Source organism: Crotalus tigris, unplaced genomic scaffold (genome assembly GCF_016545835.1).
Source record: "Crotalus tigris isolate CLP2741 ecotype Arizona unplaced genomic scaffold, ASM1654583v1 scf7180000017790.654992, whole genome shotgun sequence".
NCBI classification, from domain to species: domain Eukaryota; kingdom Metazoa; phylum Chordata; class Lepidosauria; order Squamata; family Viperidae; genus Crotalus; species Crotalus tigris.
Genome location: NW_024096637.1, coordinates 415,828 through 432,139, shown reverse-complemented (window position 1 = coordinate 432,139; position 16,312 = coordinate 415,828). Strand labels below are relative to the sequence as shown.

General features: G+C 36.6%; 1 protein-coding gene across 11 annotated transcripts in view; it reads left to right on the top strand.

Annotated features, from left to right (window-relative positions):
- The window catches only part of R3HDM1 (R3H domain containing 1), a 96,716-nt gene that overhangs the window by 60,302 nt on the left and 20,102 nt on the right, over window positions 1–16,312 (top strand). For 4 of the 11 annotated variants that reach the window (XM_039342350.1, XM_039342356.1, XM_039342351.1 and 1 more), the window contains 10 exons: window positions 1,432–1,540; window positions 1,624–1,719; window positions 2,839–2,876; window positions 2,981–3,031; window positions 3,224–3,450; window positions 6,365–6,619; window positions 7,268–7,422; window positions 7,811–7,912; window positions 8,961–9,242; window positions 10,481–10,604. In XM_039342350.1, the coding sequence (XP_039198284.1) occupies window positions 1,432–1,540; window positions 1,624–1,719; window positions 2,839–2,876; window positions 2,981–3,031; window positions 3,224–3,450; window positions 6,365–6,619; window positions 7,268–7,422; window positions 7,811–7,912; window positions 8,961–9,242; window positions 10,481–10,604 (1,439 nt within the window). The remainder of the gene's footprint in view (window positions 1–1,431; window positions 1,541–1,623; window positions 1,720–2,838; window positions 2,877–2,980; window positions 3,032–3,223; window positions 3,451–6,364; window positions 6,620–7,267; window positions 7,423–7,810; window positions 7,913–8,960; window positions 9,243–10,480; window positions 10,605–16,312) is intronic. The other 7 variants (XM_039342360.1, XM_039342361.1, XM_039342353.1 and 4 more) reach the window with 6 other exon arrangements.

The following is a 16,312-nucleotide window of genomic DNA, read 5'->3' as shown; positions in this document are numbered from 1 at the left end:
TAGCAGCTGTTGATGAAGTTTTTGGAGAACAAGCTATATTTAGAATACTTCCATGGCAAAGGCAATCTCAGCTAGAATCTGGAAGACCCAGGTATAATTAGCAGGCATTTCCTTGGACCAATAGACAATGTAAATCATTCAAAGGTTTTCAGTGTTCTTATTTTATATCTCGGGGGATTTAAAATAAGAATTTAGCTGGAAAACCTTGGCAATCTAAAACCCAACTTACCTTTTCCTCATAGGGAGATACCCCGCTCCAGTGCCGGTCTGTGCTGTTAATGACATCATCAACCCAGGGCACACTGGGACGACTCAGTGGAGTGGAGTGGTGATGGCAGGGCAGTAAATTCAGGGACCTTTAAGAAAAAAATGAGGTAAGACAGTCTAAAGGTTTTCCGAAGTGCCTGCTAATTACATTCTGGCATCCAACAATTCTTAGGTAGTGTTTGAGCATTATTTCGTCATTGACAGTGCAATTCGGGAATTAAAAAGAAACTCGATCCTGCTTTTTTGCAAATTTCTCAAGTAACAAGCGTGTGAGGACATATAACTTTGTATGTTTTTATGGACCACAATCATAATTATTTCTAACACCTTGAAAAAATTTTTTACAAAAATTTCTTAGTACCCTGGAAGTTGGATGTTTAAAAGCTAAAAGTATCTCATTATGTCATCAAAAGTAGGACTTTATAACTGTAGGCATGTACAGGTTTGTTCTGAAATCTTTCTTTGCCCCTAAAACATTCATTTCTCTGCTTCCATGTCTTTTAGTAATAGCCAAAATTTAAAGAATCCACAGAAAAAAAGTTTTTTTTAAAAAAAATGGGGTAATAAGCAGTATATCAAAAGTAAGGTATTGAAAACAGAATTAGCCCAGATGTATCACCTTATGCTTCATTATTAAACATTTATTTTTGTGAATTAATAATTAATTAATTTTCTAAAAATAGTTGAAAATGTAACAATCAAGTTGGCTTATTCTTTTGTGTTTAGTGATATGATAAAGTCTGGCAATTTTGGAAAAGGACTTAAAATTAAACAAATTCTAAAATTTGAATTCCTTTTCCATTCTCCCATCCTTTTATTAAATATCATTAAACCTTACATTTCTTTGAAGTAACTTTGGATATGCTAACTGCTAGGTATGTTAACTTGCTGCCTTCCATCGGAACACACATACAATTCCTTCAGCGGAAAAATGACAAATCAAGATGTAGCAGCTCCAAAGTCGGTATCAGATTCTCCTCATAGATTTCCAATGTGTGAAAGAAAAGTAAAACCTACAAGATATTCTGATAACCTTTGTACCACTAAATGGCCTGTTGTCCACATGTATCTTACAATTTTATTTTCCTCAAACCTAAGGACCACAAAAAACTTCCTTCGTATTTATAATTATTTATTTTATTTTAATCTTTTTTTTTTCAAAAGACCTGACCAGAAGTTTTGCGAACATATAAAAGATGAAAAAAGTGAAGATTTTCAAAAACGGTACATCCTGAAACGAGAGAATTCTAGTCTAGACAAAGATGATAATCAGGTAAATATGGAACATAACAGTATCTTGACTGCAAACTTATATTGCGCAATATAAATCAGCAATTAACAACTTATTTAATTTAGATGCGAATACGATTAAAAGATGACAGAAGAAGCAAATCTATAGAAGAGCGAGAAGAAGAGTACCAGAGAGCTAGAGAACGAATATTTGCACAAGATGTAGGTATTAAGGAATGTCCACAGTATCTTGGACTGTGTGTAAGAACAATAAAGTTAAAGTGCATAATTAAAGTGCTCAAAATATTTGGAAAAATTGTCTCTGCATTCCCATTCATGATTGCATTAAGGGAACATTTATAAAGTAGTGGATAGAGCAACAAATTGGTTGCTGGGGGCTAGGTTGCTAGGCTGGGGGTTTCCCGTTTCCTGTTCTTATGGAGAGATTGTTCATAACAATTATGTTAGCCATGGGTGTTGGTAAAGTCTGGGCATCTGTTTATACAGGTGATAGTCATATACTTGTTTTAATCATTCATATTGTGGTAATTTTGCATTTTCTAAGAACAGCAGCCAAGGCTCAGAGATGGTAGGTTGACAGGTTTTAAATTAACTTTAAAATTAAGAGTACACCCAACAATTGTTTGTCCAGCTTCGTTTTCTCCTAGCTTGCAAATAAAAGATAGTGAAACAAAGAGTAATAAATCCTGCTGTGGTTTCCTCTGTTTCTCTACAACAGAGAACAGTCATACCCTTGATGAGTTGGCTGAGGTGAGTTGGCTGCAGCGAATTGCAAGACAACTCGCAGACAACTCGTCACGGCCAATCTGATGCAGCCAATTCCCCACAGGCAACATGTCCCAGGACAACTCGCTATGGACAACTGGCCACCAGTAAACTCGCCGTAGGACAATTTAACAATTCAATGATTTAAAATAAATAATTATTTTAATTTTTGTCGTTCACATTTCATTCTGCCTCTCCTTTTACATCCTTTCTTTAAAGGTTCTATTCCACCATTTCTTTGATATTAGTGTAACTCTTGTCCCGCAACGAGTTGTCCCATGGCAAGTTGGCCTTGGTGAATTGTCATAGACCCTGCACATTCTGTTGACTAGCAGTTACATTTTGTTTCTTTGCTCCCCGTTTGTTATATTTAAAGCCTGTCTGAATGATCACATTAGCCTGGCTGAAGGATTTGGTAATCTTCCTTTAATAATTGCTTGCAACTGGTTACCAGTTGTTGTTTCCACCTAGGTGTTTATACATTTATTTCAATATGAATTGATGATAGAATCGTTTAATGGGGGTGATTTTTATTCTACATTGTTTCTTCCCCAGTCGCTGTGTTCCCAAGAGAATTATATTATTGACAAAAGGTAAGCATAATCAGTATTTCTTTTTTAAAAAAAAAGCTTGTTTTTTTTTCTAAATACAAATGAGAGAAAGTACTAAGCTACAATTTTATTGAACACGCCAACAGAATTCAAGAGGATGAAGCCAACAGTACCCAGCAAAGGCGACAGATATTTAGGTACTGAATGTATTAGTTTTTTTAAATCCCAAAGCATTCTGCACGTATTTCCTTTTCTTTCTTTCTTTCTTTCTTTCTTTCTTTCTTTCTTTCTTTCTTTCTTTCTTTCTTTCTTTCTTTCTTTCTTTCTTTCTTTTTTGATGCTTTGGCAAAGAGTCTTCTATCTTTAAAAACTAACCTTATGGATTACAGAATCAACAAGGATGCTTCAGGGAGGTCGGCAAACAGTCTCCAGAGCAGTACAGACAACGAGCTAAAGTACTCGGAACCCCGTCCGTGGAGCAGCACAGACTCGGACAGCTCTCTTCGCAGTTTGAAGCCCCCTGTGACCAAAGCCAGCAGCTTCAGTGGGATCTCTGTTCTGACAAGAGGCGATAGCACAGGAAGCAGCAAAAGCACTGGCAGGCTATCCAAAACAGGTACCACTGGAAAATCCAAGTCTAGGGATAGCTAGGTAGCCTGCAAAAAGCACCCCCTGCCCACCCACCATTGTTACAGTTTTTGGATAGTGCTTCTTTGGCTCAGAGTTATAATCACTTAAGTGTTAGACACACCTTTGGTAGCATTTTGAATAGATCAGAAAGGACTGTGGCTATTCCTGATCCTACCAATGTTTTGAACTGTTTATAAATAAAACATCTTTTAATGCATTGCATGCCTAATTGGTGGCTGTTGATCTTCTGCATTTGGACCACTGTTAACCCAGCCAGCTTCATAGGCTAGTAGACCAGGATGAGACATTGAAATAACTGTAAGTAGTAGAGAGACTGGAAATGCAGGGTTACTCTCATGCTTGTCATTTCAGGGAATTAAAATTTTATTACAGTAACTAAGGCTATCACATTGCAAGAGGGTTTCAGGTATGTTTTAGAAAGTTGCTTTATTAATTAATATTGAGAGCTTCTCCTAAGTTAGTCTCCTAAAATGATTTTGAGATAGCCACTAAAATCTTAAAATTCTCTAAAGATTCCTTGATCTGAATAGCAATGGGGGGTTGCTTTCAGGAGATGCATACAACAATAAGTTCTATAGTATATTTTAGATACGATTTATGGGGATTTATAGCTCCATACCTCTGAGTAAAGTAAGGCAATTATGCCCTTCCTGTTGTAGCCCCATATGTTTTGTGGTTGATCAGGGATTACTTCGAAATTCAGTACCGTCCTTTGCCTATTGTCAATATGTCTGAAGCCTAAGTAGGCAGTATTGGAGAAGATGAATCTATGGTCTAACTCAATAAAAGCAAATCCTTGTTTCTTATGTTCATTTTTAGGCTGTATCAGCTTCAACGGAACTCCAAATTTCTTTTGGAGCTTTATCAAGTTTGCTAAGTAAAATTGTTTTTGTTATTAGGCATGATTTTTAAGGGTTAATTTTGCTGGCAAAAGTGTGCATTATGAAATTTTCAGTCATATTAACACAAGCAAGTGAACATTTTTAAGGATACCAAAAGTGGTGGTGATCCAGATGAGAGCTAGAACCTGACCTTTTCTGCTTAGGAAAATGACCTTTTAGGCTCGTTTTGATGGATAAAAAGTTATCAATCATTTTCTTGTAATGGTATAAAATCAGGGATGTCCAAGCTTGGCAACTTTAAGACTCGTGGAGTTCAACTCCATAATTCCCCAGGCTGACTGGCAAATTCTGGGAGTTGAAATCCATAAGTCTTAAAGTTGCCAAGGTTGGACACCTCTGGTTTATAACATTATTTAATTTATGAAATGGTGGACCTTCTCAACATTGTGTCCTGATTACCGATAGTTTTATACTTCTTTATTGGACCTTTGTAAGACTGCCTAGCTTTTCGGGCTCATGCTTGGCCTTAATTATTGACAAAAAAATGATTAAGAATGGTCTAATTAATCCTGAATTTGGACATAATGAGGTGTTGTAAGCGTTAAATCTGTATCCTTTCTTTTTGACATGTACTGATATAGTCAACTTTTCAAAATCTGTTTCAAAGTATTTAAATCACCTCCAGGCTGCACAACACAGCTGAAATAGGGAGACTATTTGTGGTGATTTAAAGGAAGAAGTATATTAAGGATATAGAACAAAGAAAAAAAAAAGGAAATGTGTGAATTTGTAACTTTTAGAATTCTGCTTCATTTTACAACCCAATAGGTCCAATTTGGCATTTTTTCATAATGATTGAAAACAAGAAGGAAAAAAAACCACTGGTAAAATACAGCTCAACAGCTTTGCAGCAATTTTGGGCTCTTGGCAGAAAATCTTCTCTTCTTCTCTTCTGAATTATGAACATCCCCCTCCATTGCCTTGGGAGAAGGCAGGAAGAATACTAGCTGGACTTCACTTACGGCTAACATTCAAAGTGTTTAAGAAGTTTCTGGGAGCAAATACTGTACTCTAAATTTGTTCCTGAAGGAATTTGTAGCAGGATTCTTCTAGATCCTTATTCTTAAAATAGGGTTCTCTTTTTTTGTGTGGGCCCAAGTGATACGATAAGGTTATCTTGTGAACATATACATTTGATATTAATGAAGAAGAGCTTTGACAGTGGAGGGTTTTTAAAAAGTATATAAAGAAAATTGTGCTATAATGTGAGTACAACCAGTATAGCAAACTAATCTTTTTCATTTTGATTTGAAGCCCTTTATTATGTTTAATCTTTAAGTTATAAGACTTGCTTTTTATTGATTTGAATATCAATTAAAAAAATAGAAATAAGGTATTTTATTTGTTATGCCTTTGTAAAAGGCAATCCAAATATATTTCTCAGTAAATAAAAAAAAACTTGCTGTTTCGTCAGAGAATCACAATTTTAAGTTTTCTACAAACATTTAAAATTTAAGTCCATTTTGGAATAAACTTGTGCATATTCTTAATGTATCAGTAAGATTTAAATCCAGGGCTGGAATCATTAAGATTAGTTTGATGTTGACATAAAACTAGCAAGTTAAAATTCTGTAGACCCAACTTTTCATCAGCTTTGTATGTACGGGGCTTTGTAGATATGGGTCCTTTGAATACTACTTTACACTTCAGTTGCCTCCAACATCTCAACCTGATACTTCATTGAATAGATATTTGTTGTAATTATTGATAATAATAAGATTGTTGCCATCCTGCTTTATTGCCATTTGCATGGCTCCAAGGCAAAGTTCAGGCAGTCATTAATTCTCCCTCATTGTGTGGCATTTGGAGTAGATGGGAATCTAACCTGGAGAAGTTGCAGTGGGATTTGGGGAAATAGGCTGTTGTAGTTCAGCTGGGAGTTACATGGATAACTTTAGATAGCAACCTGCCTATTTAAATGTGAATGCTGTTACTCTGTCTTTAGGTAAAATCCATTTCTCATTACTCCTTTCCTAGGTTCAGAGTCTTCTAGTAGTGTAGGGTCATCCACGGGTTCTCTTTCTCACACCCAGCAACCTCTTCCAGTCACAGCTCTCAGCCAGCCTTCTCATGGCACATCTGCCGTCTATCCAACTATCAGCACTAGTAGCTCTCTTTCCTTTGATGGTGGCATAAGTGGGCAAGTGGCGTCTTCTAGCGGTAGCTTCTTTTTGCTTCCCTTGGAAGCGGCAGGCATACCACCTGGAAGTATTCTGATCAACCCCCAAACAGGTTGGTATCCAGTTGTGGGTGTCAGTTTGTCTGTCTTTCTCTCTCCCTTTTGTGTCTCTGTCTCGAATAACTGACTTGACAACGATGTTTTAGAAATGTGTCGTGTTTCCGTGAACTGTTTGCCCTTCCCTCTGCTTCCCAATATTCTTTTCTCTTTTTCTTTTGGAAGATGTATGCATTTTAATCCTCCCCGGAGTAGATATGCAGTGATGTTTTGAAAAAAATAAAATAAAATAAAATGATAAACTCTGTTTTCAGTGGAATTTTTTGTTTTAATTTCTTTTGCATCCCGTGTTTAAAATTGCACACTAGTAGAATTGCGAAGTATTATATTTGGGTTTCTTTTCTTTTCTCTTTTCTTTTTTTTTCCTTCTTGCACTTTTTTCTTCCTTTTTTCTTCTTGCACTTTTTTCTTCTTGTCTACATTATGCTGCAGATTCATTTGCTAAAAGGAGCAATGTGTGAATAAGACAGCTTATAATATAATTGTGCTGCAAATAAATAAATAAGCAAGCCAGATAAGACTTAGACTGGATATTCTGATAATGTATTATCTGTAATATAATAAAATACTAGCTAATTTATATTCAGCTAGCAGGTTGCCTTTTGCTGTATTATTGTTGTTATTATTTTACAATTGTCCTGTAGGTCAGCCATTCATTAATCCAGATGGCACTCCAGTTGTGTATAATCCTCCAATGCCTCAACAACCAATTAGAAACCAAGTGCCTGGACCTCCTCAGCCGCCGCCACCTCCCATACCACCTCAGCAACAGCCAGCAACCAATCACATCCTCTCACAGGTGCTAAGATCAAATACAAATGTTCTATCTATACTTGCTTAAACAAATTGTTGCTTATTTTTTATGGTTTACGGTTTAAGCATTGGTGAAGGAAGATACATTTTCTTAAAGCCATTGGGCGTTTGATTTGTATATGTTTAGGTTATTGTAAGCTGGCCATCTCACATTGTTGTCATCTTCTCCCACTGATAGCTGAACCAGTGTTGATTGATTGATTGATTATTAATCTGAGCCTTGTGTTAAAACTTATTTGTACAACTGATATTGAAGATCTCTTCTGGGTTTGTTTTTTTTAAAAAAAACTTTTATTTTACATAAAAGAAATAACCCTACTTTCATTTCCTCTTACTCAGTTGTTAACGCTTTATGTTCACTATTGCTCCTTCAGCCTATCCGACCTCTTCAGCCTTCTTCACAGCCTGTTCAGTTCTCCACAGTCACTTATCCACCCCCGCTCCTGCCAGTCTCATCTACCCAGCAATATACTGTGGTATATTATCTTCTACTCATCTTTTCTCTGCATGACAGATTCTCTGCTAGGCTGGAAGAATATATTACGTGTGCATGTGAAATGTAAATATTGACTGGCTGTAATCTCCAAAGGTAATCCCATTATTGGCAGGAGCACAGAGAGAGAGAGAGAGAGAGAGAGACAGAGAGAGTGTTGAGCGGAAAGAATTAGGCTGGTCTACCTACTAGTTTGCCTAAAAGATATTTTTTAAAGAAATAATTGGTTCCCTGATATAAAAAATGTGCTTGCTGATATTACCCTTGTGCAGCCTGTCAGTATTCAGTACACCTTTGAATTTGTTTCGTATAAATACCCTTCTTTCTTTTCCCTTCTATATCTTTCTCTTCTAAGGTATCTCATTTTCCATGACAGTGAAAGCTTTCTGTCAGGGCTTTAATGTTTGATGAGTGCCAGAAATTGTTTTTTTGAGTTTTGCAGCCTAGCTACATTTCTCAGATTTATAGACATCTAATCCATGTCTCAAGGTAGGTCCTCCATACATCAATATCCTTGGTTGCCATTTTTGCTGTTTGCTTGATATTTTAACGGAAGCTAGGCAGGCAAATACAGCTTTTCATTTAAATTGATATTAATGGCGCTTTAGACAAATTCCTAGTGATAAAGCTATTAGTGTCTACTATTCAAGACAAGTGTTAGGTTAGCATTACAGGGCTATGGTTTTCCATACCAGTCACTGGGAAATAGAGCAGGAAAGAGTTCTAAACTCTTGTCACATGCTAATGGTTGTCCAATAAGACACTGGTTGACCTTTGGGGCAAACAATTCTGTACTGCCATCTTAAGTCTTTGTTTAGATGCAGTATGACTATTTTTAGATTCTTAGCTCTGTAATTCTCTCCTGTGTTCAATAGCAGGGTTGTGTGTTTACTTCCAAGATAGTTTTCGGTAATATAGCTTAATAGTTCTCCATAATTAAACCCTGTGATTCCTTGCTTTGCCTTGGTGTTAAACAACTTCTGCATTCTATATCTAAAGAATGCCTTTGGTTACTCTTTTACTTATTTCAGCAAGACAACCTAGGATCCCAACTTAGCCATATGAGTCTCTCCCGACAGCCATCTGGAGAAGCTGCCGATCCTCATGCCAACATGTTCCAGTCTACAGTAGTCCTCCCACCGCCACAGCAATCTGGCTTTATCATAGCAACGGCCCCACCGGCACCGCCCCCACCGCCGCCACCCCCACCACCGCCACCTGGCCAACCTACTCCTAACTACAGTGGATCCAGCCACCCTGTTAACCAGCAAGTTCTTCAGCAACAGGGATATATGCAGCAACCAATGCCACAGGTAGCAAGATATTTCTACCACGTGTTGTAGAACTCGGTGAAGCTGGTGTTCCTGCAGTTTGGTTTACTCATAGCTAGCCCATAATAGGGTTTGGGTTTTTTGTTTTGTTTTTTCGTTTACTGCAACACTCCGTTTACAGTGATTTTAAAAAATGCATGAAATAAAGGATAACTGGATGCAATTGAAATCAAAACCAAATTAAAACCTGTTACGTTCCCCCCCCCCCATATTACTTAGTATTAAGTAAGTAATTCTTAGGAAGCATATCTGTAGCCTGAAAGGAGAAGACTCTGTCTGGCAATGTGGGCATCTTCAGAAGAACATATCCTACTGCTCTGAGTAGCTAATCAGGTTTATAATGTGAGAGGCAGCCTGGCAGAAAATCAGGCCTAAGCCCTTTAGAGTTCTAAGGTCAGGACAGGCATCATAACCTGTGCTCAGTAGTAAATAGTAGCCAGGGTATGTATTTTAGTACCAACATCATATGATTCCTGTACCTTGCACTGTTTGCATGGGCTGCCTTATTGTATACAAATCTATAGAAACCGTCACGGAGTAAGTTATTGTAGACAGGCTCTATGACAATGTTTCTCAACCTTGACAATTTTAAGGCATGTGGTCTTCAACTCCCAGAATTCCACAGCCAGCAACTCTGGGAGTTGAAGTCCACATGCCTTAAAATTGTCAAGGTTGAGAAACACTGCTCTATGACTTTGTTGTCAATATGTATTGCTTATTCATTTAATTATAGAAATTTAAAACTAACAAATTAGAACTTGACACCCATTGAGCTGTACTCAACAATTCTACTCTTAAAAGAACTATATGCTTGTGACAATAATTAAATAATGATTTCATGGCGGATCCACTGTCAGTTTTATGTATTTGCAGTATTTTTTTTTCCTGAGAAAGAAGTAGCTTGTTATTAGAACTTATGAGATTTATTTAAGAATTTTCTATGTGGCTGATAATATTTTTTAATATCTCACTGACAAATTGTGATGCTTTATTATTTTCTACTATAATGCAGATGAAGCCAATTTTTAACATTTTGGGGAAGTGGCTTTTTTTTTAGCATTTAAAGAATATCCTTCCAATACCTTTTGCTAAGCTTGGGTTTAATTCTTTTCCAAGGTGTTTGTGGTTCTTTTGATCTGCCTACATTCTAATTTAGAAACGTATGCATGGGTCTCTTATACATTAAACCCAACACTTCTTCTTCTTTTTTTTTTTTTCAGATGCCAGCCTGTTACTGTGCTCCAGGCCAGTATCCACACTCCAGTCAACAATATCGGCCAGTTACTTCAGTTCATTACAACACACAGCAAAACCAGCCACTGCCACAGCCTGCTCAACAGACAGGTTTGTTGTGCTTTCTCCCTTTACTTCTTTGTGCCTTTGATTGTTTCAGGTGACTAGGCGAGGCTGGAAGAAGTAGTGTGAAACATTTTATACAGGAAAAAAAAAACCCCATATTTGTGTTTGAATTGACCGAAATTCTTCCTACTGGTAGGAATGCATATTTTAAATTGGCTGCGTTCAGTAAATCCTAAGAGGCAGAATCCGAAAGGATAATTATTTGTTTAGAAAATCAAACCAAAAAAAAAAATCAGATATCCTTTGATCACCCTTATTGGTAAATAATTTCCAGCAAAAGGCCAGAGTGAAATAAATATTTTTCTTATCAAAGAACTAACACTATAATTTAGCATTTGTTCTCTTCCATCAGTTTTATAAACAAATTTTACCTGATCTTGAATGAATGAGATATATCTTACATTCTTCATGGTGTGATTTTTGGCGGGATTTTTTAATTGTTTGTTGGGAGGTTGGTGGCTGGATTTTGTCTCCTATATAAATCATACAAAGCTAAAAATTTTGCTTCTTGCCTCTCCTGTATATTTTCCTGCTTTTATTTGAACCATTAATGCTGTTATGGATTGACTTTTATAGATAAGAAGGTTTGTATGCCAGATGATTTAGTTTTTGTATGCCTGAAGTATAAGAACAACTTATACTGAGCTCCATATATAATAAATTGGGGAAAAAATCTGAGTTAAAATCCACATGAAACTTGTGCTTTCTGGTATAACATTTCTGAAACAAAATGTTTTGCCTTGCCTCAGAAACTAAGCTTTAAAGAGGTTGGGCAACTGATACCCTCCAGTTTGACCTGCAGCTTCTGTTCTTCCGTTATTATTGTCTTGGATGATACCAGTTGCAGTCCAGAACATCTGGCATCAGTTTGCCTTTCCTTCTTTTATAAATATTCTTCTGAAGACATTATTAATTCTTCCTATGTTTTTCCTAGACTGATAAATTAGAATATATACTTTAGATGCTTTTGTTTAACGATAATGGGTTAAAGTATAAAACTATTGTCCAAAAAGAAATGGTTGCCTTGATTTATCTCTTCAGAGGTGATCAGGTCTTGTACCAACATGGACATTTTTTTTTTCATTATAGTTAACTAGCAGGATGACCATTGGAAAACATAAAATTGGTTCTTTTATATAACTTCACACTAAAATTGAAGAAGGAGCCTTTGCTCTTTGCTGAGTCTGTTAAATCATTGCAGCAATTATCTGGACTTGAGACCTGGAAAGTACTGTATAAATTTCAAAAAAATGAACTTTATTAACTTTGCTTTCTCAGCAGAAATGAATCTGAAATAATTTGGCTTGTGTGTTTTAAAAGAAAACCCTTTATAGAGCATTTCAGTGGTGATAAGAGGTTTTAATACATTTATGAAATTATAAAATTAAAACTAAAGTAAAATCGTGCCTTTGAAATCTGACATATATTTTTCAGTAGTAACCCTGACACTAATATCAAGGGAGCTAATTCAGTTGCAGTTTTTGGAGTTATTAATTAACAATGAATGACATAAATTATTTGATTGTCTACATTGTTTGCTTTTGTTTGGTATTGTTGCAGAATTTATCTTCGTTAATGTTTAGAGTGTTTAGCACTTTTTGTGGTGTGACAGTGTCTTGCAGTTTCAGGTGGTTTTGTTTGTTTAATTTGAACAAATCAGATTTGATCTAGACTCGGATCCATAGTTTGTATTCTAATTTTTATTTCTTTCTATAGATACTTCTCCCTTTCCCCATTAATCATGAAGTATTTGTAGCTAACGAGAATGTATACATTATACAGATATTAAAATTCCTGTGTGGTTTCTGATACATCTTTTCATGCAGCCCTGGATATTGCTTTTGATGAGACACAAATATATAGTGGGTTATCGGACTTAAATATTTACCACTTGATTCAATATTCTATATTTTCTGTTACATGAATCATGCAGATATTACTAATCTGTGCTTGCTATGGAGAAGTGTTTTAACCAAAAAGTCGGGGTGAGGTTGTTTTCAAGAAGCAAATGCTGAAATAACGACAAAATTCGGTGAAAAGTTCATCCTTGTATCCTGTGCCTTAAGCACAAATCAGGAACCTTTGGGAATTGTATTTATTTTATTATTTATTTATATTTCATAGTCACCATTTCCCTAAGACGGGTGCTCAGTGTTCTCAATTTCCATTTATCTCAATTATGAATTCAGAGGATTCATAGTTAAGATAGGTGGAAACTGAGCAAAGGAGATCTGGTTTGAATTGGATTAAGCATTAGATTTCAGGGCAGTGGGAAGGGCAATGCTGAGTATAAAATATGCAGAACCCGTTGGAGAAGATGCTGGTTGAAATATGTGGGCCTGTTGAAAAAAAATTAAAAAATCACATTTGAACTGTTGGTATTGAACATTTGCTATAAGAAGGATAAACAAGACTTACATCACAAGATTGTGAAAAATGCATTATAATCAGTCCAGTCAGTGATAAAAACACTTGTATTCCGAGCACAATTCTGTGTGTGTCTCTGCAACAAACAGCCCTTGTAGAATAGATTGGTTTTATCGTGAGCTGTTGGATTCGGGGCCGTAACACTGTCTGAGAGGGTTACATATCTCACAGTGAACCGGTCTCTTTTTCAGCTGCTTTCTGGCTTCCTTTGTAAAGGGGTTGCAGGTGCATCTGTCTTCAGTTGTGACTTTCTTATCAAGGATTGTGTTTTTTCCTCTTTAAAAAAAATAGGCTGATCTTCATCCTTCGCCTCAGATACTCCGAGAAAGTATCAGGAAAGTAATGCCCAGGGCAGGAATATTTTAGACAAGTGTTTGTCTTTATGTGGTCTGTTTTATTTGTCCTGCGTTCTTTTGTTTTTTTAGAATCCTGCCATGATTGAGATTTTAATGTTTTAACGGAGGCTGTGCCTCTTTCTAGCTGATATATGTATAATATGTGGGTCTGGATAGTGGGAGCCGTTTCAATACTTAAGGACACTCAGGATCTAGAACTGCTGTTCATTTTTTGTAATCTCCGAGCATCAGTTTTTAACCATTCTTTAATAATCTGGCTGCAAAATATAACCATCTGTCTCCGCAGATGCTCTTTCTCTTTCTTTTCCTGCTGAATGCTGCGTTTCTTGGTACGCTGAGGAGGAAGAGTGCAGCTAAAAATAGCAAGGTGCTTTGGAACCCAGGGCGAAATATGTTAGCAGTCAATTTATATTGTCTTAGTCCTTCTCTCAGCATGGAAAATTGATTTTTACCGGTGCAAAAGTGCCAGGAGACTCAGAATAACTTTCACAGCTACACTGCAGTCCCTGAGAAACAGAAATGTTGAAATAGCAGAGCTTCTGCAACTTTAGTGTATGCATCCATTACATGTTAATGTGCACTTGGTGCCCAAGAACAATTTGTTTTATTTTGCATAGTCTGTTGGATTGCCAAATACTTTTCCAGCATGTAGTTTATTTAAAAAGAGGGACAAGAAGAATCCTGATTTTAGGAAGTGGATGACCTTTACTAATTACAAAAATCTTATGCTAGATCAGACGGGCTTTAGTAACTGGAATAGGAGACCAGCAGGAAGAGCCACAGTGTGCAGGCTACACTGGGAAATGAAAATGTTGTTTGTAAAACAAGATACAACACGGATGATGATGTTATCTATTCAGTTGTGTCCGACTCTTGGCGTGGCGTTTGGCTTTTTAAACTTATTTATGTTTTTAGCATATTTATCTTTCATGATTGTAAGCCACCCAGAGTTACTTGTGATAGGATGGGCAGGCAATAAATGTTATAAAAAACAAATAAGCAAATTCTGTGGGATTGAGCATTTACAAAATTAATTGATCTCCATTTGTTTATAGCAAATATTCTTCTCACATAAAAAGTGTCCTTTTATTCATAGAAACATGGAAGGAAGGAAGGAAGGTGTGAGAAGAAGAGATAATTTAATAGGAGAGGAATTAGTAATTATAAAAAAGGCTAAAAGGAACTATAAAAAAAAGTCAGTCCCTTATTCAGGAACCAAAGGTTGCTGATTAAAAAACTTCAAAGCATTATTCTTGTGTTGAACATTTCTAGTGATGAGAGTGAAAACTAAGACACCAGCTCTGCTCTGTTCCATTAACATCTTAATTCAGTGGTTCTCAACGTTTGTGTGACGGCGACCCCTGTCACACAAACATCATGCGCGGTGCGGCGCCCCCATGCGTCATGCGCATGCGCGACACCCCATGTGCAGTGTGCATGTGCGGCGCCCCCCGGAGGGGAGAAAATGGCGGATCGCCGCCTTTGGCGACCCCCGAAAAATGGTCGATCGACCCCAAATGGGGTCGCGACCCATAGGTTGAGAACCGCTGTCTTAATTCCTTTTGGCAAAATGAAAGTAAATGTTGGTGGTAAGATTTTTTTTTAAAAAAAATTGGGAAACATTCCCCGTTCAACAGCTCTTAACCTAATGACAAATTGACCTTATTCTCCCTCTTCTTTGGTTAATTAGAATGTCTGAGCAAGGCTTTTGCACCCTTTCTACAATTAGGATTGTAATAAACTTTGTTTGACTGCCAAAAATTAGAACTGTAATAAACTTTGATTGACTGCCAAAAAATTCAGAGAAGGCTGTCTATTGGGAAGGAATCGTCTTTCCCTTCACAAGAGAGTCTTGTGGCTTCCAATCTATACTCATCTTAATCTTCATAATTAGTTATGTTTTGTTCTTTTACATGAACTGTAAGAGGTTGGTTGATTGTCCGACAAGTGACCTGTGAATAATTTTCGAGTTGTGTGGAAAAAGTGAAGCCTTTTTTCTAAAACCTGTTCCACTGAATAACAAAACAATGGCGTTCCATCTTTTTTTCTTTCACTTGGCTGAAGAACTCATTCTCAATATGAAACAGGTGTCTAAGTTTGATCATCTTCTCAGTCTTCCAAAGTTGTTGTGTGTCGACCTTGGCAATTTTCTGATGTGTGGACATCAACTCCCAGCATTCCCCAGCCAACTAAGCTATCTGAAAGCTACCAAGATCAAGAAACACTGGTTAAAACAATTCAGAAAATCAAATCTGTTCAATTCTGCCTGAAGAAATGTGATGTGTTTATATAATGTGATGGCTGCCTTTTAAATAACATCAATGAGAATTTGGAGATTTTCAGATTTGCTGAAGAGGCTTCCCACTACCATTCTGATAAACAATTAAAAGAAAGCCTAAGCTGTAAAATATATTCATAATCTTGGTATGTTTAGGGCTATTTTGAGTCTTGGAAAAGTGATTTATCTGTAGCCAGACAAGCACATAAATGTACATATGCAAAGCACTGTTATATTGTGCCATGAATCAGAACTAACAAATTATGGTTTAATGAAGCTAAAGTTGATAGATATTTCTACTTATCTGGCATAATTAGAACATAAAGTTGCATGTTGACCGCTATTCAACAAATAAGTTTAGTTTTGATCCAGTATAAAATACAAATGTATTTAGCTGAAAAATGTTGTGGTTATTATTTGTTGGAAGTCTTGACAGTCCTTTACACTCTGGTTTGACCACCTGCTTTGTGTTAATGGCTTAGCATTTGCTGCCACAATCTGTCTTCCAGAGATCTTCACATGGTATCCTTCCCCTATGTGAGATAGGACAGTCACAATCAGTGCTGCCTTTCTGGCAGTTAAGAGATATACATTTCTAAAAAGGAAATAAGCTTTATAATTTGATCTCATGC